This window comes from Epinephelus fuscoguttatus, linkage group LG8 (assembly GCF_011397635.1).
Source record: "Epinephelus fuscoguttatus linkage group LG8, E.fuscoguttatus.final_Chr_v1".
Taxonomy (NCBI): Eukaryota; Metazoa; Chordata; class Actinopteri; order Perciformes; family Serranidae; genus Epinephelus; species Epinephelus fuscoguttatus.
The window spans coordinates 29507140-29530906 of record NC_064759.1 but is presented as its reverse complement, the minus strand read 5'-3'; the positions used below and the strand labels follow the sequence as shown (position 1 = coordinate 29530906).

At 40.7% G+C, this 23767-nt stretch overlaps 1 protein-coding gene across 6 annotated transcripts in view; it reads right to left on the bottom strand.

The window, feature by feature from the left end:
• Nucleotides 1–4792: 4792 nt before the first annotated feature.
• The window catches only part of cobl (cordon-bleu WH2 repeat protein), a 73697-nt gene continuing 54722 nt past the window's right edge, over nucleotides 4793–23767 (bottom strand). For 5 of the 6 annotated variants that reach the window (XM_049583053.1, XM_049583055.1, XM_049583054.1 and 2 more), the window contains 9 exons: nucleotides 20992–21150; nucleotides 16328–16649; nucleotides 14792–14910; nucleotides 14372–14563; nucleotides 12575–14181; nucleotides 12224–12457; nucleotides 10241–10357; nucleotides 7995–8315; nucleotides 4793–6570 (listed from right to left, as the gene is read on the bottom strand). In XM_049583053.1, coding sequence (XP_049439010.1) covers nucleotides 6487–6570; nucleotides 7995–8315; nucleotides 10241–10357; nucleotides 12224–12457; nucleotides 12575–14181; nucleotides 14372–14563; nucleotides 14792–14910; nucleotides 16328–16649; nucleotides 20992–21150 — 3155 coding nt within the window. In that variant the 3' untranslated portion in view covers nucleotides 4793–6486. The remainder of the gene's footprint in view (nucleotides 6571–7994; nucleotides 8316–10240; nucleotides 10358–12223; nucleotides 12458–12574; nucleotides 14182–14371; nucleotides 14564–14791; nucleotides 14911–16327; nucleotides 16650–20991; nucleotides 21151–23767) is intronic. The other variant, XM_049583057.1, reaches the window with a different exon arrangement.

Below are 23767 nucleotides of genomic sequence, written 5' to 3'. Positions count from 1 at the left end.
ACGCACACACATACACCACACGCTCGCAAACAACTCCTCCCCCCTCCGAATAGACCACGCCCATAACTGAGGGTGATTAATGCGGCGTTCACGTCTTATGGGAATAAGGGCGTGTTCAGAGGATTCCGCTGTTTTTTTTTTGAAGGGCTGCATCACTGAGTTCAATGGGTGCTGTTTAGAAAACACACACAGGCTCTGTGCCTTTATTTTACAGTGAAACAATGAGAATAAAATGTGTGTCTAAACATACAATATTTTTACCAGCTCACATGTTCAAGTTGTTTAGTTTTTTGAAGAACTCATTTAACATCGTTTTCAGAGTGGCTCATTAGCAAGTGGTTTCTCTTTTCTCTTCAACCTTGTATCAACCCATCTGTATCGAAAACAAACTTAAAGGGATACTACACCTATAAAATAATAATTCATATATCAGTTAGTCATGCTGTGTTACACTGAATCCATGAAGTAAACAGTTTTTATTTATCTATTTTTTCCGCATGTCTGCACGGAAAACATTAATTTATGTCTTGATTGGGGGCCGCATTCAACAACAGCCAAACTATGGTAAATCACCCATTAACAAGCTTTCATACAACTCCTGCAGCTTAATCAAAGTCTTATCTATTCAGTCATTTGTTCAATACTTTCAAACACATGCATTTTCCCTAAAACATTAGTTTGTAAAACTGAACCGAAAGTCAAATTATCTACATTCTAAGGTGTTTCTTAGTGAAAATGCATTTGTTTGCACATATGACTGGATAAAGAGACTTGGATGTTACTGCATGAGTTGTGTTAAGAGTTTGTAAATGGATGCACTGATTTTGCTTTTTTTTTTTTTAAAGATATTTTTTGGGCATTTTTAAGCCTTTAATTGATAGGACAGACAAGTGTGAAAGGGGAGAGAGAGAGGGAGTGACATGCAGCAAAGGGCCATAGGCTGGATTCGAACCCGGGCTGCTGCGGCAACAGCCTTGTACATGGGGCACCTGCTCTACCATCAAGCCACCGACGCCCCAATGCATTGATTTTGCTGCTGTTAAATGTGGTCCCCAATAAATCGTTAAATCAATATGTTCGTTTTCCATGGAGGCATACGAGAAACGTTTTCGTCACAGAATTCGCAGTAACAGGGCATAACCAACTGATATATATACAAATGGCCATTTTATGGGTGAAGTGTTCCTTTAAGAGAGACAGAGGCAGTTGCTCAATAGCAAATGACTTCTTCCTGACTTTTCTATTAAAACAGGTTGTTACATCACCTCATTTGTACAGACACCAAACTTAAAGGAATACTTCACATACAAAATAACCATTCGTATATCAGTAAGTCATGCTGTGTTACCTTGAATTCATGTAGTAAACATTTTTATTTTTTTATTTTTGTATGCCTCCAAGGAAAACATGGATTTTTGGCTTGATGCGGGCTGCATTCAACAACAAAACTATGTCAAAACACCCATCAATAAGCTTTCATACAACTTTTGCAGTGTAATGCAGGTCTCATTTATCCAGTCATTCGCTCTGTACTTCCTAAACACATGCATTTTCGCCAAAACCTTAGTTTTAAAACTGAACTAAAAGTGTAACTTATCTACATTGTCTTTAAGGCCAGACTACAATATTATGGTGTTTTTAGTGAAAATGCATTCGTTTGCACATATGACTGGATAAATGACACTGTGATGTTACTGCACAAAATGGAGGCTTGGATTTTACTGCTGTTAAACGCAGTCCCCAGTAAGTTATCTAGTCAATACTGTCATGCTTTCGGCTTCTGAAGCAAGCTAGGCTAATCCATCAGGATGTGCATGGGTGGAAATCACTTCACACGACAAGGAATCTTCCATTTCTGCACTTTACTTAACTTTGGCAGGTGAGCACTGAACATACAGCAATTTACATCAGTGAAGGCAACTCTGATGGGTTGTGGTCTCTAGCTCGGGTGCAGAACAGCAAGCTATTGCTGTCCATGCAATGAGCCACGAGCACCATTCAACCTTTACTAGCTGACTCCTGCTAAAACTTGCTGTCTTCATATGTAATCTTGTCACATCAGCTAACCGATCAAAATGTTACATCTACCAACAAGGAGACATTTGTAAGGGAAGAGAGGGGGCACAAACTTAACTATTCTGAACGGCCCCACAATATGTTTGTCGTTTTCCGTGCTGGCATATGAGAAAAAGGTTTTCTTCACAGAATTCAAAGTAACACAGCATGACCAATTGATAGATATACAAATGGTCATTTTGTGGGTAAAGTGTTCTTTTAAGAGAGACTGAGGCAGTTGCTCAATAGCAAGTGATTTCTCCCTGACAGGTTGTTGCATCATCTCATTTGTATGGAAACCAAACATAAGTTTTACTGTCCTCTATCAGTCTTACAGCTACAAATGATTCAATTTATACATTAGTTGACCCTGATAATATTTATTTCCTCCAATGTTCGGTGTAGATCTACATAACCCTCATGGAGCAGTTTATTAACAACCATGTGAATGAAAATTAATTGACTTTTAAGTTGGTTTCTTTACTGTTACTTCCTTTCTGCCTCTAAACAATTTGTATGACACCATCAGACCAATGCATGTACAGTAAATGTTTCATTAGTAGTGTAAATGGATGTGGTAACTGGCTGCAGCCACAGGCAAAAGTTCTTGTATTTATGTGTCAGTGTTACAGATTACAGATTAGAACTACTTTTCAGGACTTAAATGGTAAACCAAGGTGGTCACATGGTACAACATGAGACTAAATTTGAGGACAACATGCCACTTTAAATTCAACGCTCTGTCCTGATAAGCACACAATCACAAATAAAAACACCGGTAGCTGTGACGTTGTGAGGAGTATACATTGCACAATTTGGGGTCAAATCTCATTGCACCAGAGTGACCTCCCTGGCACTGTTGTGTTTTTATCATTCTGAGCCTTGTTCGGACATTACGTAAGACCTTCTTCTGACTGACGGCAACAGGTGTACATTCAGCTCGTGTTATTGCAATTTAGACTGCTAACCAGTTTAAATCATAGAGATTAATAAAACATTTCAGAGGAGAGACATGCACTAAAGCCCACAGCACTGTCAGATGAAGCTCCGCCTCAGGCTGAAATGACACCAGGACCAGCGTTCACTTTATTTTTCATACTGCCTGTGATACTTCAGACGTGGATCAGCTTAAGTGATGAAAACACACCATGGGAGTCTGAAGTGCAAAAGGTCATCAGTCCTGAGTTGTGCGTGTACATGTCTGGATCAGGACAACAGGGGGCTCACACTGTGTCCCCTTAGTGTGTAAACACACACTTAAAGAGCAGACATTTTGCATCACACATACACACACTTACATACAAACACATGTCACTCATATTCACGGTGCCGCCATGCGACAAAGCATTCTTCTTGTGAGACTGGCACCGAGACATAAACTAAACACACATTATGCTGATTTCACCTCATCAGACATTCAGCATAAAGCAGGCCTTTTGTTCAAATTGATTGATCAGATACATAGTAGACTACCCAACATCTGAAAACAAAGTTAATACAAACCCCTGCTGATAGCCAGTGTCGCTGTGTCCATCACTCATAAGTCGGCCAGTCAAGACCAACAAAGCTGTGTAATATAAGCCGAGGCAGTGGGGGAATAGCTTTCACCAATGTGGCCTGCCTCGGGCTCTACATGTAAAACTGTTTTGGCAAATAAATACAAACTTACTAATGGGGTTGGGGAAGGCGTAACCAAAGCCAAAGCTAAATCAAATTATTTCTGCTGTATTATGTGGTGTGATCTTCTGGTAATTCTTGATTCAGAGGTTGTTTACGTCGGCTGTATGGTTTAAATGGTTTGGAACCGTAACTCTGGCACATGCTCAAATGCACGTACACACATACAACAAAAATATCACTCACACCCACCCACACACAGAGACATCCACCCACTCGTACACACCCTTCACAGATTTGTAAGGCAGATTAGGATGACTGTGGAGTGAGCATGGATTGTGACCCACAAAAGAGTCTGTCGTCATCTGCAGGATTTACAACTCTTTGGCCAACACAATGAAAATCACAATAACACACTCTCTGACTTATTCCACCGGGAGAATTTGCTTCACCTTCACCCTGCACTGGTCAGTAAAATCCCTAGAAACCAGACCATTAAAGTGCAGCACTTTAGGTGTTATCTGGTCACACCTTTTCACCCGAGAGAAGAGTTATTTAAAGTGTTCGTTATAATGAATGTGTACAGTTATGTCATTTCACTTTCTATCAGACCTTGCACACATGATGGCAAATGAGATCATTTAAAAGCAACGATTTTAAACAACACTTCTGACATCTGAGACTTCTCCACCAACATCTACAGTTTATTTCCCTGTGATTTTGCAACTAATGTGGATATCTGCATCATTCAGTTGATTCCGGGTGGACGTGGAGGCGCACAATGACTAGTGTTTCAGGATTCAGGAATGCAGGTTAGCTTCAAGTTCTGTGAGAGTCATTTCGTGTGACCACAGTGATGAGTCAGGGTCATGAGCTACTGCCTGGAATAGTAGCTCATCTGTGGTGTGGCAAAAGAGAGACAGAGAGAGGTTACGATATATTTCATGAGGACAGCAGGATGACCACAGTGCTGGGAATGGCACAGAGCGATGCTTTCCAAAGCAAGGTTCATACTACCATCTGTCCAATCTAACTGCTACGTAAGAGGGGACAAAAAAAGGAAATTCTCATTATTAAACAGTGTTAAAACACAAGCAGCCAGTTGATTGCAAAATTATTTATTGAATCAAAAATTAGGGTAGACAAAAATAACTGTGCAACCTTTCCCCCCAAAAAAACAAAAAAAAACCCAATGTGCACTTAAACCTTAAAAAGCAATAGCTTATAAAATGTTCACACTATCAGTGAAATAGCTCTCTTAAATCAAATCTTTCACGGCAATGATCTCTCTGTACTTTACAAAATATACAACTCTACAATGTGCTTTAGGCTACTGCGTGTAGATGAAGCCATCTAGCAGAAATGAAATAATCTCTTCTATTCAGAGAGAAAAAAACAAACGCTCTTAAGGTAAAACATACAACAGTAAAAACAGTTTTAACTGAGCATGAATTAAAATAAATCTATATAAAACTAGAACTCCCTTTACTCAGATTTATCATTTACACCTGATAGTATGCTCTAGGTTTTTCTTCATTCTACAGATTATTCAGCATGGACACCCTCCTTTATCCATGATGACACCATTTAATGGTCCATTCTCCCTTTTAAACCACACTGTAAACTTCACCTACAGTGGAGCACAATGGAATGCAATGACACTTGCCTAAACCAAGACCATTGATAACCTTAATTGCTGCTTTCCCACTGCTTTCTTATGACTGCCATTACATACTGGTAGTGACTTGCTGATTAGTTAACTAATCTCTTTGCTCACAACATCCACTATTGATATACTTCAATAACAGTGCTTCAAAAATGTTGAAATGTCAAGGAAAGGTAAGGTTCAACTTAATTTCTCTATCGAACATCAAAGGCACAGTCCGTCATATTGCTACTGTACAAGTTTCTGCAGGGCACCGACCATGTGCGACAATGTCTTTAGATTTTAGCAGCACAAATAAAGGTTAGAAGCTAAAACAGGAGTATACTGAGCTGAAAGGCACGAGTCAGTCACTGACATCTTACTTCTCCTCAGACCCAAGAACTGTGGAAGTTGGCATTATGGACCAGCTCTGGATTAAAATACACTTTTACACACACACACACAAAATCAAACAATCTATCTATTATTTTCTTATGTTTTTAGTTATCTTAATTTGTTAAGCAAATATTAAGTAGTAGTAAATCTGGAAACATTATCAGATCCAACTTATTGCACCCCGTATAGAATTTATACATCATATACATAACACTGACCGAGCAACAGTATAAGGCATCCATAACTTACCTGTGGTAAAAAAAAAAAAAAAATCTGATCAGAAAAGCATAAACCATTTAAACTTGCTTTCATTGGCACACTTTTTGTACAACATTCCAGTTAAAACTACTGAATTCAAGTACAGATGGCAAGATATGTTTAGGAATGGAATATGTTATATAGATGCACATAAACCTTTTCCAGCAAGTTGTTGTTAGGAGCTAGATCTGATATTATGAGTGGAGTTAACTGCAAACCTTTCACCTGTCACACCTTTATAAGAAGGGTTTTTGGCTACTAAGAGAGCCACATTCCCCTTATTGTTTATCTAAATGGCATGTAGAAATCATTCTTTATACGCATTTTCTTCTTCCGAATTTGTGTCACACATCAGATTAAGTTCCCCAAAACTTTCAGATAGCATTCACTCAAAATGTGACTCAATCCAGTTCTCCAAATGTCTGCTGCAAAAGCACAATGGCAAAAAAAAAGAAATTAATTAATGATAAAGATAATAAATGTATTCCTCGGTGCTGTCATGTAGGCTTCCCCTCCTACTGCTGAGGGAGTGTTGAGGAGGTTGCTTGGATTGTTCCCAGTCTGCCATTCACTTGGACTGTCTTTGTGGGCACAGCGACCTAGTTAAAAGAGACACAACATGTCATGTTTGTAATTCTCCCTTTTGGTAATGACAGGGGTAATAGTTCATGGCAAGCTGGAAAGAATATATCTGCATCTGTGGTGTCTAACTGTTACTAGATACAGAAAAAATACCTAAACTACACTGATTTTATTAGTTAATTTTCTACCTCAAAACATAACTCATTCTTTGCCAGTCCTGTCTGACTAAAATGACAAATAATAATACAAAAATGTTTCTGACAACTCAAATTCTACACAGCTGCTGAACTGAAATTGAACTTTATCTTCATGAAAATATTCACACAGCAGTACAGTATGGCTGTCAGATGAATCCGTGAACGCGTTACAATCTGCAATTTATTTCCAGTTTCCCGGCTGCTGCACCACAGGAGAGCTTTGTTGTGCCAATGATTTCTTCCAACAATGCAAGATGTGAGAAACCAGACCAAAGATGTGAGACGAAAGAGGACACTGGTTCAAATCTTATGTTTTTTTCCCTGTTGCTGGCTGTGGCTTTGTGCTTCTATCTCTTCTGTCTCTATGTATTTTCCTGTCTGTGACATTTTTTTCTCCCTCCGTCTGTTCTTTGATAAGAGTCTCTCTGGGTGAAATTATGCCGTCTTGTGTACCAAGACAAAAAATGAATAAATAAACAAAATCATTAAGATATGCATCACTTACTCTGCTAATGCTAAATTTGAAATTGCATAGGCTGCCTTTGTTTCATTTTTTTATTTCTTCACCAGTTATGTATTTTTCCCTTTTCTGCAGACAGAACTGATGAGAAAGATAAATATTTAAAAGCCAGTAGCCTCTGATACAATTTCAGAACCCATCAGCTATCGTATGACAACAATAAAACATCTGGGGGCAGCAGCCAATATTTTGGAAAGCCCGGTGTAGCCAGCAAATATCCAAGCCTAGACTTCCTGTTCCTTGTGCTGTTTGTTTACAGTTTGAATAGCAGCTTAAAACAGGTCCAGACAACATTTTGACTAATCTCTATAAAAAGATATCTACAAAGGATGTAAAATGTAGAGTTTGAAAAAAGCTAGTAAAAGCTAAATCGTTGTCAGATGATAGCCAATGAGATGAGAGACTGCATTTCGGCCAACATGTTCCACCACTTCTGCTCTCCACACAGACTATTTACATGTAGGCAACATGTGACATGTGACATCAACACTACTCAGAATGTGGTAACCAGAATGTACTGTTGAGTACAGATTCTGCCTACTCTGATGTAATTTGATCCAACGGGATGTTTGTAATATTTAAGTGTAACTCTGTATCCTACAGTGTTTTTTTTATGAAGCAAGTGTAGAACTGAAAATGCAAAGTAGATAAAGGATGTCGGAGAGTTCTTCAACAACTTTCACTCCGTGGTGTCAAGAGAAGCTGTGTTTTTCTGTGTTCGTACCTTTTTTAGCCTCTCAGCAGCAGATCCAGAGCGAATGGCCTCCAGCATAGCCTCCCTGGCCAAGGCAGGGTTCACGGGGGTGTTAGCACTTGGATATGCCACAGCGCTAGGCTTTCCCTGGGGCAAGGCAGGGGGAGGAGGTGGAGGTGCAATCGTGGGTGCTGGTGGCTGTGGTGGTGGTGGTGGTGGTTGTTGAGTAAAGACAGGAGGTGAAGTGCAAGTCAAAGAGGGAGAGGGAGAGGAGGGAGGGCCTGCACCTTTCTCCTCCCCCAAAGACACCTTCCTGAACTTCTCAAGCTCATCAGCAGCCTCAGATTTGGTCTGTAGAACACAAAGAAGAGAAACAATAGTAACTCTAGACATATGAACACAGGCAGGAAGTTAGCTGCTCTGACCAAATGTCAGCCTCTAACACATACAGATGTACTCTTGACTCTAAACAAATTACTTTCTGGTCTACTTTTTCTGCAGTTTATGTGCTTCACATTTGTCTGATTTTATCTTATGTATTTTTGTAACTCCATTGTGCAGAGTTATCTAGTTCTCTTTATTTATCCACTTTTTGAGAAGTTTTTTAGTCAGATTTAGTCATGCAGCATTCCAGAGATTCCACTTCTGGTAAGGAACCTCCAGAATAGAACCGCAGATGTTTCAGCTCCAGCAGCACGTTTTCTGCCCCTTTCATTCCACATGGGCTCTTACATGACAGCAAACCACAGCTCACAGTCCACACAGAGGGATGGAAAAAGACACCCATGCTTGCATAACTTGGTTCATGCATTGCTGTGTGAGCTGCTAACTAAGAATGCTAACAGTTTAGATTTCACATATCCTATTAAACCTATTTCTTATGCCCTACTTCTTATGCTAAGTGTAACTGCAGTAAGCACACGTGTTTCTTCTCTTTTATGTTCAACAAGAAAGAGTATACAGCCACACTAGCAGCTCTGTAAGGCTGTACTAAATGCATGACTACATGCTAACAATGACCAGTCTTACATGCTGATGTTGAGAAAGTATGTTTATGTCATGTCAGCATCTTAGTTTAGCATGTTAGCATGCTAACATTCGGTAATGAGAATGTTAATTGTCAAGGGGTTGCCAACAAGGATTCATCTTCTGGGGATTTTGCATATCTCAACCAAATTTTTATGGCAATCCATCCAATAGTTGTCAAGACAATTCTCACTAAACCAAAAATTTCAACCACATTATGGCACTATAAACTAGAATTACCACCTTGCGATTGTATGCCTCCATGAACCAGTTAAGTTGCACTTACAGTTTACACCCATGTCCATGAAAACATGGATACTTCATCTTCCCCGGGCTGCACAAAGGATCTTTACAATCATTTCAAGGTGGGCACCCGAGATTAGTGTCACCAATTCTGACCAAATGTCTCGCCCTCTAAGTTATGTTGTTAAAAATGATGGCCAGAAAAGTGTTTTTGCAGAAAATTATGATGTCACAGTGAAGCTGACCTTTGACCTTTTGGATATAAGATGTCATCGCTTTATTATTATTTCCTGTTGGACATTTGTTTGAAATTTTGTCACAGTTGATGGAAGAATTGTTGAGTCATGGTCAAAAACATGTTTTGTGAGGTCACAGTGGCCTTGACCTTTAACCTTCGACCACCAAATCGGTACATTCTTGAGTCCAAGTGGACGTTTGTGCCAAAATTTGAGTGAACTCTCTCAAGGCCTTCTTGAGATATTAAGTTTACCAGAATAAGACAGACACAATGTCACAGTGACCTTGAACTTTGACCACAAAATTCAAATCAGTTCACCCTTGACTCAAAATAGACGTTTGTTCCAAGTTTAAAGAAATTCCCTCATGGCTTTCTTGAGATATTGCATTCATGAGAATGAGACAGATGCAAGGTCACAGTGACCTTGACCTTTGACCACCAGAATCTAATCAGTACATCACTGAGTCCAAGTGAAGTTTTCATGTCTGGGATTAGGATTCATTTTCTGGGGACCATGAATCTCTGTGTAAAATGAACTAGCTTTGCTAAGCATGTGTACTAGACGTTCAAGAAGTCATTCTTGAATGTGTCCATGACTGAATGAATCAGGGTCAAAGCAGATCGTATACTCTTTGTTCAAACAAAAATGAATCATCCTGTGATTTTTTTAGAGTTGTGTTAATCTTCCTTTATCTCCCACCCCCATCCCTTGACACTGACAGGCATGGGGTGATATTGCATGAGTACTGTAGTTCAAAGAGTATTTTACCTTCCTCAGCCTTCCGCAGCTGCTCTGGGCTCTAATGGCAGCCAGAAGAGCAGATCTCTCATTCTCTTCCTCAACATAAGATGCTTTCTTCATGGTGCTGGGACCAGGAGTGGTTATCTAATAATGAAATAGAAAGGGGAAAATCAATAAACCGTTCTCGCTGTCCAGTCAACAACGTCAGTGACACTTAGCTGTAATTGCAGAATTAAGAATATAGTGTATTTCTATTTCCTGTAGTGGGATAAATGCCAACCTATATTTATATACAGTACAGTTTTGCTGCTTTGGACTCATCTTTCATCAGTCCAATCCATCCATTTATTTTCATGACTATTTACATTGTAGATTCTCACTGAAGGCATCAAATCTATGAATGAACACATGTGGAGTTATGTACTTAACAAAAAAAGGTGAAATAGCTGAAAACATGTTTTATATTCTAGTTTCTTCAAAATAGCCACCCTTTGCTCTGATTACTGCTTTGCACACTCTTGGCATTCTCTCGATGAGCTTCAAGAGGTAGTCACCTGAAATGGTTTTCCAACAGTCTTGAAGGAGTTCCCACAGGTGTTTAGCACTTGTTGGCCCCTTTGCCTTCACTCTGCGGTCCAGCTCACCCCAAACCATCTCGATTGGGTTCAGGTCCGGTGACTGTGGAGGCCAGGTCATCTGCCGCAGCACTCCATCACTCTCCTTCTTGGTCAAATAGCCCTTACACAGCCTGGAAGTGTGTTTGGGGTCATTGTCCTGTTGAAAAATAAATGATCGTCCAACTAAACACAAACCGGATGGGATGGCATGTCGCTGCAGGATGCTGTAGTAGCCATGCTGGTTCAGTGTGCCTTCAATTTTGAATAAATCCCCAACAGTGTCACTAGCAAAACACCCCCACACCATCACACCTCCTCCTCCATGCTTCACAGTGGGAACCAGGCATGTGGAATCCATCCGTTCACCTTTTCTGCGTCTCACAAAGACACGGCAGTTGAAACCAAAGATCTCGAATTTGGACTCATCAGACCAAAGCCCAGATTTCCACTGGTCTAATGTCCATTCCTTGTGTTTCTTGGCCCAAACAAATCTCTTCTGCTTGTTGCCTCTCCTTAGCAGTGGTTTCCTAGCAGCTATTTGACCATGAAGGCCTGATTCGCGCAGTCTCCTCTTAACAGTTGTTCTAGAGATGGGTCTGCTGCTAGAACTCTGTGTGGCATTCATCTGCTCTCTGATCTGAGCTGCTGTTAACTTGCGATTTCTGAGGCTGGTGACTCGGATGAACTTATCCTCAGAAGCAGAGGTGACTCTTGGTCTTCCTTTCCTGGCTCGGTCCTCATGTGTGCCAGTTTCGTTGTAGCGCTTGATGGTTTTTGCGACTCCACTTGGGGACACATTTAAAGTTTTTGCAATTTTCCGGACTGACTGACCTTCATTTCTTAAAGTAATGATGGCCACTCGTTTTTCTTTAGTTAGCTGATTGGTTCTTGCCATAATATGAATTTTAACAGTTGTCCAATAGGGCTGTCGGCTGTGTATTAACCTGACTTCTGCACAACACAACTGATGGTCCCAACCCCATTGATAAAGCAAGAAATTCCACTAATTAACCCTGATAAGGCATACCTGTGAAGTGGAAACCATTTCAGGTGACTACCTCTTGAAGCTCATGGAGAGAATGCCAAGAGTGTGCAAAGCAGTAATCAGAGCAAAGGGTGGCTATTATGAAGAAACTAGAATATAAAACATGTTTTCAGTTATTTCACCTTTTTTTGTTAAGTACATAACTCCACATGTGTTCATTCATAGTTTTGATGCCTTCAGTGAGAATCTACAATGTAAATAGTCATGAAAATAAAGAAAACGCATTGAATGAGAAGGTGTGTCCAAACTTTTGGCCTGTACTGTATATTTTTCCAGTTTTGCTGCTCTCCCTCTCATCTTTACATCAGTCCATCCATCCATCCATGTACTGTATTATGTGTATCTCACCTTCTTGAGCCTGTCCCTGCCTCCACCTGTCTGGATTGCCTCCATCAGGTTGCTGTGCAGAGATGTGTCTTTCTCAACAGATCTGCAGATCACTGGTCTGAACTTTTTAACTGGCCCAAACAGTGTCACCGGCGGAGGCTCAGGGGTGACACCACTGTCTGACACTGTGACAGAAGGTTGTGGTTTTATATCAGGTGTTACATGGGTGGCTGCCTTGGTCACCTCCTTCGGGTTCTGAAGACAAGATGTGGAGTATTAAGTACACTGTAATTTACAGTAAAAACACTGCTGTAAAAATTCTGTTTTGAGAGACTTATAACACAAAACATTTGCTATACAGATTTTACTCACACTTGTCAGCCCTTGGGATACAGTCTTGGGGGCTGTGGGTGGTTTGGCAGATGACTGTAGAGGATTGCTTTGTACAGGGCTGGGGCTTCTGAGCCGAATATGTTGAATATGATCGCTGTCATTATTGGCGATTGCATTTTTTTGGGTGGGACCATTTGAGTGAATGTGCTTAATCTTGGCTGTCTCTGTTTCCAGTGTATTAGAGCTTCCTTTGGTGGATCCAGCACAACTTCCAAATCCTCCCCTGTCCGGTCTCGCTTCTCCAAAATTTCTCTGGATATCCGAGACATACTCTGGGAAGCTCATAGACCTCTTAGGACCAGGCGGGTTGGATTTAGAAGCAGAGTCATTCTCCTTATTATCTGACAAAGATGACAGGGAAGATTGGTGTGGATTCACTTTTATGGACCGACCTGATCTCTGGAAACCGAACGAAGCAGGGGAGTCATGCACATTAGGGATGGAGCTGGGTTTAGCTGAGGTCTTTGGGGCATATTTATTGATGGCAGACGCCACGTATTGGCTTGAGGTTCGCCTGGATGGTTTGAGGAAGGACAGGTCTCTTTTCAGGTCTGGAAGAATAGGAGGAGGAAGGGCAGGTTTATTACTTGGCTGTTGAATGTTTTTGGACACGGAAATTTTGCTCTCTACCTCCACCCGCTCTTCTTTTGCAACGTTGATGACTTTCGCTGGTTCTTTAACTTCTTCTTTGACCATCTCTTTAGGCTGGGCTCTCTCTGCATGTTTATAAAAGGAAGGTTGTGTCGTTCTCAGGTCCTCAGTGTCACTGATCTTCAAAGCAGTTATTGAGATTGCAGTGTGAGTACTTTTCAGGCCATCTGCGCTCTCTTTAGCCTTATCAATGAGATCTTTGCTTTGGGGCACAGAACTTTCTTGTCTCTCATTTGAGCTCCAAAAAGCTTTGGCCTTTCCAAGAAGAGGAGACCCCTCACTGGATTTAACTCCAGGCTCTGATGAACCACCAATTTTGTTCTGGGAGATACCCCCTTTCACCATGTTTCCTTGATCATCAATCTTAATGGCACCGATAGTTAATTTGACAGCTGGTTCTTCCGTAGCAGCATGAGCGACAGAAGGTTTGGGAGGGACCACAGTGAAAGTTTTCATACCGAAGCGTGATGTGACGTTACAAGTGATTTTACCATGTGAAGCATTCTGGCTGGAGTTATTCTGGTAAACTCTGTGCAACTCTTCATCTCTTTCCGAAGACACAGATCTTTGACTGGTTGGTGGAAGAACAGACTTCTTCTCTTGAAAAGACTGAGTGTTACTTTTTACAGGATCAGGTTTGATCTCAGTGCTCTTGCTGCGTTTCTGCATGTCAACATTAGATTTCACTGCTGATGTTGTTTTTTGTTTATCCTCTTTCACACTGTCGGTATCAGTGACACTCTTTCCTTTGATTTTTGTCTCTAGCATCTTGTTATCCTTTTTATCACTTATAGACTTGTTTTCCTGCGACATCCTATGCTGCTCAGGCTGAGACTTAGTCTTTGTACTGCTGCTTTTATTACTGTCAGCAGCTGTACAAGCATTGTTGTTTTTGTTCTGTGGCTCCAAACTGGACTGGCCACAAAAGCCTGGACCTGTGGTAAGATGAGGTAGGAAAAAGTCAATTTAAAATATAACTAAAATACATAACTGTTTTTGTAAGTGTATTATATTGATACGACTGAGCCTGAACCAATAGACTGCAAAGGCACAAATGTCAACAACATCATCAAAAGTCTTAGCTTCTGTAAAATGGACTGGATGGAGGCATTTTATTGATCGTACCTTTGCTGCCAGCTGACTCAGTCCTGGTCACTGACTTTGTCTCATGTTCTACAGTGTGTCGCTCATATTCCTCCAGTACTTCATCTATGGCTGTGACTGGCACATCCATGTCCACTACAGACACCGGCACATCATTACTGTCTGTGGACATGGTATAGGTTGTCTCCTTCACTGAGACTATATCTATGTGATCTGGAAGTGGAACATATTAAGAGTTAATACACAATACTTTGAACACATCACAGTTTTAAGAAGGTTACTATGGCTATTACTTGTCAAAACTTACTGAGTTTGAAATAGTCACTTGTGGACAATGTGCTCAAGTTAAGTGTTTCAAACCTATTGAACATCAAACTGCCTATTTATAGGATTATTTCAGGTATTTGACAATTGACTGTGACCTATGCCACGGTCCCTCACCTGCAAGGTCAGCTTCAAAGTCTGCCAAAGTCTGATGGAGCTGGGCTGTGAGCTCTGGGTCATCTTCATAGCTGTCTTTTAACCTGCCTGACTTTGCCTGTAGGCTAATGTCATCATGCCTGAGGATGGTACATAAAAAACGTGTGTCAAAACATCATGTGAAAACACACACACACACACACACACACACACACACACACACACACACACACACACACACACACAGTCTCATGACATTTGTAATGCAAAAAATAGATTGGTGTGTAGGAACAGCCATAATACAGCACTCCCCATGACTCCATAATTCTTATAACAGTCATCCAGTCACCACCTAACAGCTGTTATGAACAGCTTATTTGATACTATTTGCTACATCCGGCACCCTTCCCGTTACTAATCTGCCCCAGAACCAGAAGGTTTAATTCAGTTCAGTAGTAGAAGAAAGAAAATAAATGTTAGTCTTTAAATATTTTGTGCTTGTTCAAAGTTGAATTTCATTTTTATTGGATCCAACTGGCTTCAATACACGTAGCTGTAAATATATTATTACCAAAATTTAAACTTCCTTCACTTTCTTCATTCTCATGACTTACTGGCATATTAGCCATAACAAATTGCAACAAGAAGGCCAAACCAAATAGAATTTGTCTTCTTAGAAAGTTGGATTGGGCTTCTCCTCTACAATTCTGAGAAAACAGGGTTATACTGCTTTCCTGCAATACTGAGAAGCCAGCAGCAGCAGGCTCTGGATTTATAAAGTTTTTGTTGAGTAACAGCATCGATCCAGGATCCCTGGTCTGGGCACATTACCATACACATTTCACAACAACTTAAAAGGCGAAAAGTGATCTGGGGCAGCATTCATTTTCCACAAAAGTCTTTGAATAAGGGCCCAGAACTATAAACTATAACTATAAAATCCCGGCACTAAATATTGAGGGTGCCAGCTTGACTATTGCTCAGATATAACACATGGCGGGAACTGCTCTTGGCTATTACCGCTGGAACAGTTAAAAACTGCAGAAAGACTTCTATAGTCAGCTCAAACAGAGGTGGTTCACTATGCAGGTGAAAGAACAGGTGTGAAACTAAACTTGATAAGCAAATGCAAGAATCTAAGTAATATTTATCATGCAGGTGACAGCAAGGTGACTGACACACGTATTTTCTTGCCTGCCAGGAAACCATCATCTATTGAAATGGTTTCAAAAATAAAAGGTGACATCAATGGTAAAGCTTTGAGGCGGAAGATGAGTAGGAGTCTGCAGAAAACAAATACTGGGAAGCATGAAGACAAATATAGATGAATGAGTAAGGTAGACTCTGTGAGTCATTGGTATTCTCTTGAGGCCAATACAGATGTCGGAATGTGCCTCACCAGCTTTAATGAGACTTTCCATCATTTTAATGGCCAAATATCTCATATTAGGTAAATATAGATATACAGTGTATGCTTGTCACTTTTATTCTACTTTCCTCCTTTACTGTTGTCAACCCCTACTTCCATGCCTTGTCTTTCTATGACTTCCTCTCTACCTGTGTCTTGATCCCCAGGTGGCACATCCCTCATCGCTGTCACTGGAATTGTCCCGCACTGGTCCCAGCGTTCTCTCTGCTCCGCCTCCATTACTTCCATCCAGGGACAAACTCCCATCTGGGGATGTGGGTTGGGTGTCAGATGGAGAGCTGACCATTCCTGAGTCCTCGCCCTCTGCCATGCCTTCAGAGGCAGCGTAACCCTGGTCAGGCAGGCTGCTGCTACCACTGCTGCTGCCCAAGGACACAGTCTCCTCCTCGGGTGTTGCAGTTTCTGGTTTCTGGCAACTAGCTGTGGAGCTTTGCATAGAATGGAGCCAAGCTGGGAGAGGATTGAGATAAATCTTTACATCAGTTTGAGTGTTCCTACTGTGCTTTAGTACAACTCCACATGCAAATCAAAGGCTTTCCAATGGTCTAAGGTTGTGTATGGCGAAACTAAGGGACTGAGAATGGGCTTGCATTGAAGTAGAAAATTACATTTGTCGAAATTAGACATAATAGAGGCATTAGGTTTTTTTTAAACTCATGTCGTGCATTAACTTATTAACTTCAAAAAACTTTTAGGCCTAATTTCTTTTTCTCAAATCCACAGACCTTAGAAGACTTTTGATACCTGAGGAAAACACTGAGAAAAAACAGCTTTAAAAATCATTAGGACACTTGTTTGAAAAGAAGCATGCAATCGAGCAAGAAGGGCGAGGGATGGAAGAAGAGGGGAGAAAAACAGAGGAAGTATTTATGTTAGTTTCAACATTCAATCTGACACCACACACACACACAAACCAGAAAACACAAGCCAAATATACAAACACAAGCCCAGAGCACAACCACTTGTGGCTTGATAAAACAGCTTAAATGATGTGTGGGTGGACTTACTGTAAACAAACCCTTTTAATTAGATTTTTACAGTACTGTTTTAGGTTCCAGTGAAAGATAGTATTGCTTCATGCCCTCTCATCTCTTTAGTACAGTCATGCTCTGGTCAGTCCTGTGGGTTTTGGAGAACTTATTTAGTCTGTTACTGATCCCATTGAACTCTAGGCCAAGAGAATTAAAATCAATGTACCATTTGTTTGGTTTTCAGCAGCTCAGCCAGCATGCACAGCACTGGGAACTCAACAGAGGATTCTTTAAAATGACTTTAACAGTGAGTGACCTTGTTTGTAATACCAGGTGTCTGAGTGTGTGCATAAATTTGGGCATGCATTGTGCTGCAATATTCCTTTCTATGTGTGTGTGCGTGTGTGTGTGTGTACTAGGCCTGTCAGTTTTGGGCCTGGTCCTAATGGTGTGGAGAGAACAGTCAGTTCCAGGAGATGTGGTGATGACTCACAGGGCTGTCCTCCCAGCTCCTTCCCAGCAACAGCTTAGTCATGCCAGCTCCAGCCACAATCAGCACACACACACACACACATGCACAGACAAGTGCACGTATACACACACTGTATTGTACTCTCATATGTTTACACACGTATATGCTTGCATTACAAACACACCAGTAAACATCCTCACACATACTTCTAAAACTTCTGCCTCAGTTTGACCACAGGCACATGCCTCAGTTAAAGCCAAACAAAAGGTGTCCCATGCAAATCAATACTGTGACGTGTTACTTTTCAAACTCCAACCATGGCGAGCCATGCACAATCCCAAAACCCAAGTCCTTGACTCCCGATCTAGTCTTAAACTGTTTAATTGAAAAATGGCTTTCAAACATATATTCTGTTTATCAATCACAACACAGATTGCCTTTACAGATAAGTGTGTGTTCATTATCACAGCTCTACAGGCCCAGTGAGTACACATCTCCTTACTAGGCTACACATTTGTACCATAACTCAATGGCATAGCACTTACAGAGGACAAATCATACTTCACATACATAAATTGATTAGAATCTGTGACATTACAATAGTCGTGTTCATATGGTAACAGAACATGTGACAAACACAAGGGCTCCACTCCCTTAACACAGTCGGCACACAAAAAGAGCATTATGAATATATATCTAATAATATGGTGCTCAAACAGTAAACAAGTTGTTTTGTGATATAGTCACATTTTCAGTCACAGATCTAAATTAAAAACTCTGAATCCAAACAACAAACCCATTTTTCACACAGGAAGTAACCAAAGAAGAGTAGCTTTGGATCCCTACCCATCATTTAAAAACAAACTGAAGCAGTCACGCAGCTATAAGCCTCCACAATACAGCGTTCCTAAACATTTCAAAATTCCATACTTTTCAAGACTCAAATGTCTTAGAAGAATTTTCAGACCATATTTGACATCTGATGACAGAATAACCCTTGGAAAACTTGCAATTACATGCTGTGTCCACACTCCTATGGAGAAGACTGGATGACTTTCCTCTGTCAGACATGTCTGCTCAAAGAGGAAATAAATTAACCAGTGCTTCCTGTACTTGTAATATTTTCCCTGTTTAATAAATATTCTTATATTTTGATCCCCCATATTCTTTTTCAATTTTATAACTGAAAATGAGTTGAAAAAAGTTGAATAATTTAAGTTTCAAGGCATCTGTGCAACCTGGTTTATTCATTATGTCCATGGAAACGATGATGAACGCATAAATGTTCAGTCAAGCTCAATGTTTGCTTATTTGTGATGCTTTATATTAATGCAATTCAGAGATAGTGCCGCATTTTCCTTCAAACTAAGTTAGTCACAGCTGTCTGGATTTGGTAAGTTATAAAGCACTCTGAGTAGAGCTGGTTTATGGGTTGTGATGTACAGGCTTAGAGGCAGCTCTGCGTAGAAGTCTTCAGTCCATACTTCCAGCCTCGCTTTTGACAACATCAAACTTGCTCTGATCCGCAATCTTTCAGAGTGGTCAACATTTTCACTTTGCTGGCTGCCTGCTCCAATCACCATGACAAACACTGCTTGTGTGACCAATTTAATTTTAGAATTCCTGAATTATATATTTTTGAAAACAATAATGGCAATAGTCTGGAAATACCAATATTTTTCCACACTCCCTTTTCTTTTCTCCATACTTCTCCAGACCTGGAAACTACTAAAATCAAACTCCATACTTGTACAACAGTTCAGTTTGTAGTAGTTGTGTCATGCTCTTTCCTAAGTAGACTGTTATAAGCTCTCCTCTCGAAGAAGTCTTTAATTTCATACACTTATCTTTAAAATACATGAGGCACCACTACCTAAAAGCAACATGTCATTGATAGATCACCCTTTCCACAATATTGCCAAAGGCAGCATGCATTCAGGTCTCAGATTTCCAAACCAAGCCACAACACCGAGCACAGAGAGAGAAACATACGCTGTCCACCTATTGATCTGCAGATATCGCATCACCAAAATATTGGCTGATAGATATCGCATGCCTTGCCTCATAGCCTCATTTGAGTGTGTCACTCATCAATCACACTGTAACTGATACGTCGAGGGTTTAGCTCATCCGTCACTGTATAGTCTTCTGACCACATTCTGTGTCCACTTTTAACTCAGTTCTGAGCTCATGCATAATCGATAACAACCAGCGGATCACGTTGAAATACAAAACCACCAACAGTATATACATACATTTGTTTAAAAAAAAAAGAAGAAGAAAAAAATCATTGCAAAGTTTTAAGCATGAAACTGGAGAGCACTACTTGCTTTCACTTGCAGCATTTCGTGTCCTCACCAGAATCAAATCCAAACCATCAGACAGATGCAATTAGGGTGCTGTAAAGTGGCTTCTGTGAGGCTCTGTGACGCCAAGTGAAAGCAAGTAAGAGATATGAGAGGATTAAATACATGACAGCAATGAGACCATGACAACATATACATGAGTACAGAAGAAACAATGGAAAATATCTTAAAAGAATAAGAGGAGGGTGGTGAACATCACAGGGAGGTCCAGCAGGAATAAGAAGGGCCGAGAAGAAGCAAGGGGAACTGATTGAATTGGATTGTCGGTTGACGGGAGGGTCAAGCCAGAGAAAGACTTCAGGAGTGTTTGGAGCGAAGACGCACAGGCCCGCAGCAGTACACTATAAAGCAGGGTGCGGGGTGGGGGAGTAAAGAAAAGAACAGATGAGATTTGAGATGGATAGATCATGAACATTGCACTTGGCTGGGAAGGCGATGAAAACAGCATCCAGGAGAAAAATCTAACGTAACGAAAGAAACCGAGGACAACAACCAGTGAAATGAAAAGGATGCAGAGAACATACAGAAACATGAGGTGGCTTAAATACAGTTCAGCATCACTTAACCATGTCACCCATTATCTAATATACTCCCATGTACTGTAGAAATGCAACAAAAAGCCACTCCAGCTGATTGGTCTTGACCCCAGCCCTGACCTTCTGGACCCAGAAGAAATAACAGGGCTTATGGGCTGACATTTATAGATATGAAGCACCTTGACCTCACATGGACCCAGTATCACTTAACAACTCAGCTGCCCGGGTTGCTGATGGAGTGATGGAAAGAACGTGAGGACAGAGTGCAGTAATCACATACACACACACAAGCAGCCAAAAAGATTAGGCAGGAAAGAGTTGTTGCAGATACAAAGTCTAAATTGGGACAAATGGAATAAAGGTTAGAAAATCAGGAGAGCAGCTTCTCTGAAAGAAAAGAAGTGAAAAGAGCGAAGGAAAAGGAGAGGCCATCCTTCTGGAACCTACACTGGGGAGCTGCTTCCTCCACCTCTGTAGGACTCTGCAGGGAGATGCTTTCTGTGGGCTCAATGGGAGGGGAGGACAAGGTAGGGGGTGAGACATGCTGCGGAGGCTCCTGGGCAGGGGAGCGACGAGGTTTGGGTGGCACTGGTCGATCAGCGGTTCCTGAGGAAGAAACAGCATGCAGGCAGGGGAGGCACTGATTGTCATGTTTGTAATAAAAATGACAGAAACATCTTACATGCAAACTTCTTGTCAAACTGAAAGTAGCACAGAAAACATTATGTAATCACCAAGATCTTTATTTTTCACTTATTCTTGGCATCTGTATTTTTGAGCTACACTTCTTAGAAACTGCTTGTTATTCAAACAGTGGTTTCTTTATTCTCGGACTTTCTGGTGATGGAGTTTGAGTTTCTGTGGGCTGAACTCCTTCCTTGTCTGCTGAGCCATGGAGGTTATCACGCTTACAGTGCTGTGAGCTACTCTTGTGTTTACAGTACATTCATTTGGAAGTTTTTAGCATTGCTCCTGTGGAATTTCACAATTTACTTGGCTACTGTATGCATTGGAGTGCCAAACCTTGGCAACAAAGGTCTGTAGAGTATCAGCTGAAGTTTTACTAATGAAGTGACAGCAACAACAGGTTCCTAGCTACATTTTGGTTTAAATAAAAAAAACTCCTGCAAAAACTTGGAGAATAATAAATGTGTGCCCAGAGAAGAACTGTTGTTTCACTTCTTAGCTGCATGCTCATGCCACTGTGGCTTTCAGTATGTCTTCCTACACATTTTAAAATCTGTCTGATACAGGGTAACTTCAATATTTTTCAACCTGAACCCTGTTTACATGTTGTTGCGTCTAAGCAACTAATGTCAACAACAATCTTTTTAAAAACTATTCCAGTATAGTGACATAGTATAGTGGGTTAGTTTTGCCACTTACAGGCTCAGATTGATGTTCTAAATGTCTGACGACATATAGGATCACTACAGAGATGGACTCTTTTTGTTAAAGAGTAAGATCTTTTTTTTTATTAGACCAGAAACAGCCCCCAAGTTAGTAGAGCCAAACACATACAACACATTTAATTCAAAGTCAACAGAAACAAAATAAAACTCACAAACAGCTGTCTTGGTTTGTCATTCTGCTGTTCCTACAATCACCAGCTCTGGTTTGGTTGAAACCCTTAATTCACCCCATTAAATGTAAATGTATGCTGGCTCTTAATATGCTAAAATTGCAGATTATTTAAAAGGAATCTGGTGGCTTTGGCGACAGCAATTTTGGGGCTATTTCTGGTTAAATAAACACAATCTTACTCTTTAACAAAAAGGTCTATCTCTGTAGGGATCTTTTCCATATTGTTGTCAGACACTTTTAATGACAATCTGAGTCTATCAGTGGTAAAACAAGCACTTTTAGTGGGTCTACAGTGTTTCCCACAGAATGAGTGTTTCAGGGGGAAGAGGCAACAGCAAACTTTCGTTTCTTCTTTAAATGCCTCTGTGTCCCTTTGTATCATTATGTGTCCTGTATCTAAGTCTAAGGTTTTTGTGGGTCTGTGAACGCAGCATAGGCAGAGCTCTCCATAAGTTCAGCTTGTGGCTCACAAGGTGGATACATTGATCAGATCAGAAAGATGGATGAGAGGAGCAGCTGCTGCAGAGGCAGGCTTTTAGACCCAGCAGAATGTACGGTTAAGTCCAGCTCCAAAAATAGAAAATGTATTTGTGGCGGCAGATGTTTTAATCTTGGCGGGCTGCCACAAATAAATAAATGTTTAGAAAACCCTTATGTACATTGAGGGTGTATATTAAGTGGTTACATTGCAGCGTGTTTTGCGGCTGCCATGTGCAGCCCTCTCGCTAAATTCTGGACCAATTAGAAAACTGCCATTCCCACTGGTCACTTAGACACAAAAATATGGGAAAATTGGGTTCAGAAGGAAAAATACCTAAGTTACACTTCATCAGACATAACTGCCAGATTACTGTCTGGCTAGATTTGCCCAGTTTTCAAAAAAGCGAAATAAAAAAGCTCTCATGAACTTGTGTTGTGAGGGACAGAATACCTACAGGTGATGTTACATATGATTATTATTTAAAGGTTAAACCCAAAATGTGTTTAAGTGTTGCAAAGCAGTCCCGCACCCTAACATTTCCTCCCTGTTTTCATACTAAAATTGGTACCAACTGACTTGATTCAAAAAAAGCAACGTGGCTGCTAATGTAAGAAGGGGCAGTAAGACAGGAAGTGAAGAGATGTGCAATATATGCAGACTATGATACACAAAGCACCAGAGACGGGTGACGCTAACAGAAGTGTGGACTGATTAATGGGATAAAGTCAATCTGGATAACATATTGGATTATAGGGGCAAAACCACAATTACTGTAAAACAGCACTGTTGAAATATAGCTATCTAAACGTCCTTATAAGACCAGTGATGCATCAGCGTGCTGTGTCTTAGTCAGCAGGTGCTGTCGATGTGCTACTTTATGTGTTTACCCTGCTGTCGACAATAGGAGGGAAGTGAAACAGCATGGAGAGCTAAGATGATAAACAACACCATCATAACCTTGACAGCTTCTGGAGTACACACACACTTAAACGCACACACAGTACATTCCTCCTCTCCTATCCATGAAACCCTAAAACTACCCTGATGCTAATCCTCCAACAATTTGATTGACAGTTTCTTTTTCTATCAGGCGTTTCACATAAACAAAGACCAAAATGAGCACAAAGACACACACTGCACTAAATGCTTTCACTAAAT